The 2500-nt window shown below is 57.4% G+C and overlaps 1 protein-coding gene across 1 annotated transcript in view; it reads left to right on the top strand.

The window, feature by feature from the left end:
• The window catches only part of LOC113829228 (uncharacterized), a 4147-nt gene that overhangs the window by 1229 nt on the left and 418 nt on the right, over positions 1-2500 (top strand). The window contains exon 1 of the mRNA XM_070143134.1: positions 1-2500. This exon is cut by the window's left edge and continues 1229 nt beyond it; it is cut by the window's right edge and continues 418 nt beyond it. Coding sequence (XP_069999235.1) covers positions 1855-2442 — 588 coding nt within the window. The 5' untranslated portion in view covers positions 1-1854 and the 3' untranslated portion in view covers positions 2443-2500.

Genomic DNA, 2500 nt, shown 5'->3' with positions numbered 1-2500 from the left:
TCAGCTTATCCCCTCTGCCTTTTTCTCCTTTTCTGTCCTTTCTTCCTTTCTTCCTCCTACGCCTCTCTCCTTCCACTCATTCACTCTATCCTCTCCCACCCCCTTCCCCCTCCTAACCTCCCAGCACCCTCTTCCCTCCCTCATACCCTCCGAACACCCCTTCCTACCCTCCCTTTACCCCTACCTACCCTCCCAGCATCCCCTCTTGCTCTCCCTTTACCCCCTCCTACCCTCCCTTTACCCCCTCATACCCTCCGAGCACTCCCTGCTACCCTCCCTTTACCCACTCCTCCCCTCCCTTTCCCCTCTTCCCCCTCGGCGCCCCCTCTTCCTCCGCCCCCCGCACCACCTTCCTCTCGCTGTCTCGGCGAGGGGCAGCGCGAGTGCCCAACCGCCGGCCGCTCGCCCGTCGCGTCGCCTCCGTCGGCCCGTCACTCGCCGCCTCGCCGCGACTCGTGGCGCAGCTCTGGACTGGTTTCCCTGAGCGCCCTTGTGCACACCGTGACGTAGCGCCTGAATATTTCTTTTTGTTTCGTCCAAATTAGGAGTCTTTGGGGTGGGTTGTCTGTTTATCTGGATTGTTGTCGTAGTTTTATTGGGGTATTTTTGTGACTTTTCGTCGTGGAAATAGATATAGAGAAGAAAAGAGAGGAAGGAGAAAGAGGTGGAGGAGAAAAACGGAAGGAACTGTGATGTTTTAGTGTGCGATGAGGTGTTCTTCCAGTGCAGAGACGCGGGATATCGCGATGTAAAATTTTTTATACGAATTACACGCAGATCAGCCTCTTTAATTTATCATTCATTCTTGCTTTTTTCTTTTTTTCCTTTTTTGTAGAAGAGATTCTCGCAATACGTATTTTGAGTGTGTGCGGTCGTGTATGTGTTCGCCCCGGATGTCGGTTTTCAAGGACAAACTTTTAGTTCTTTTGTCTCGATGGGAATTTACGCGTCGTGCTTGCTGAAAGCTCGTCGAAGGCAGCAAGAAGGGGAGAAAGATCACGCTTTCCCCTCGTACTAGTGTCGTCTGAGGGGAACTTGGAGCGGCTGAAGAGTTCAACGCAGGAGAGGGAGAGCGGGAGAGGGCGTCCGCACGGCACGGCAGATACGACGCCATCACCCCCGTGTTTGGAAGGAAGACCAACTGTACGCAGGACGCTCGAACGCACGAGCTAGAAATTCGGAAGAGGGAATAATAACTTCTTTCCGGAAGCAAAGGAAAAGAGAGGAAAACAAAGAGGAGAGAAAGTGAATCGAGGTCCATCGCATCCAGGTTCGCCGCGAGCTGAATTCCCGAAGGAAAATGTTAGCATTTCCCCAAAGGTCTAAGTGCTCCGTCCCTAGAGCAAGTGTTGTGTGCTGGTGTGTGGGAGCCTAACTGAGCGAGGGCAGTTGTTCCCACCGGCCGATTAAGGACATCCTCGTCCACGTCACAGCCACTGCCACACCACATACCCTTGCCCCTCCCCCCCTGCGGCGCCCTCCTCCACCCCGATCTTCCACCTTCCACCCACTATCTTCGGCCCCCGGCGCTGCGCTGAGGCAGGGGAGGGATCGAGGCCGAGTAGGGCGAGGAAGAGGCGGAGGAAGAGAGAGGAGCGGGAGAAGAGGAAGAGAGAAGCGAAGAAAAGGAGAGACGACGGAGAGAGAGACACGAAGAAGGAGAAGGAAAGTATCCGACAAGGAGAAAGAACAGGGAGCAAGGAACGCCTTCCCGCAGAGCCTTTGGGAAGAGGAAGGGCTTCTCGAACTCCACGAGGAGCCTGAGCGAGGGAAATCTCCGCTTGCCCGAGCCTCCTACGAGGTATCGCGAGCCTCGCCGGAGCTCGATAGTACTTAGCGAGGAGCTGGGGCGCCATGGCGGGCTGCGGAGGCGCTAGCACGGGCGGGCGTCGAGGGCGCGCCTGCTTGGGCGTTTTGGCCGTCATCGACTCCCTGCTGTCCATCTTCGTGTTCGCGCCGCTCGTGGTGGGCTACTGGCGGGGCTGCTGGCAGCTGATGGACATCTACCTCCTCCCGGGGAACAAGCAGCTGTCGGTGCTGACGTCGCTGGCCATCGGCAACGTGTCGGGCCTCGTGTTCTGCCTGCTGCAGGGCCCCCTCGCCACCCTGTGCGACAATGAGCGGCGCCCCCGTCTGCACCTCCTCGTGTCCAGACTCTACACCGCCGTCTACTGCGTCTGTTGCGTCAACCACTGGAGGGGAGTGTGGGCGTCCTGGGACCTCTACACTGGCATCTCCTGGCAATCGGGCGCCACGTCCGCGGGCATCGGCCTCCTGACGCTGGCACTCACGCGGGGCCTCAAGAACATCCTGGCGCCGCCCTTCATCGTGGTGACCGACCACCCGAGTGGCTACTTCAAGGTGCCGACCCTCTTCAGTACCAAGGTAGGTCGCCTCGGCTCGCCTGTCGGTCCTTCGGGCAAACAGGGAAAGGAAAGATGAGGAAGGAGAGAATGGAAGGAAAATATGTAAACGTAAATTGGTTGAGAAAATGAAACAA

Source organism: Penaeus vannamei, chromosome 30 (assembly GCF_042767895.1).
Source record: "Penaeus vannamei isolate JL-2024 chromosome 30, ASM4276789v1, whole genome shotgun sequence".
Lineage (NCBI taxonomy): Eukaryota > Metazoa > Arthropoda > Malacostraca > Decapoda > Penaeidae > Penaeus > Penaeus vannamei.
Note: the sequence above shows the minus strand (reverse complement) of the source record. Positions and strands in the feature narration are given on the sequence as shown.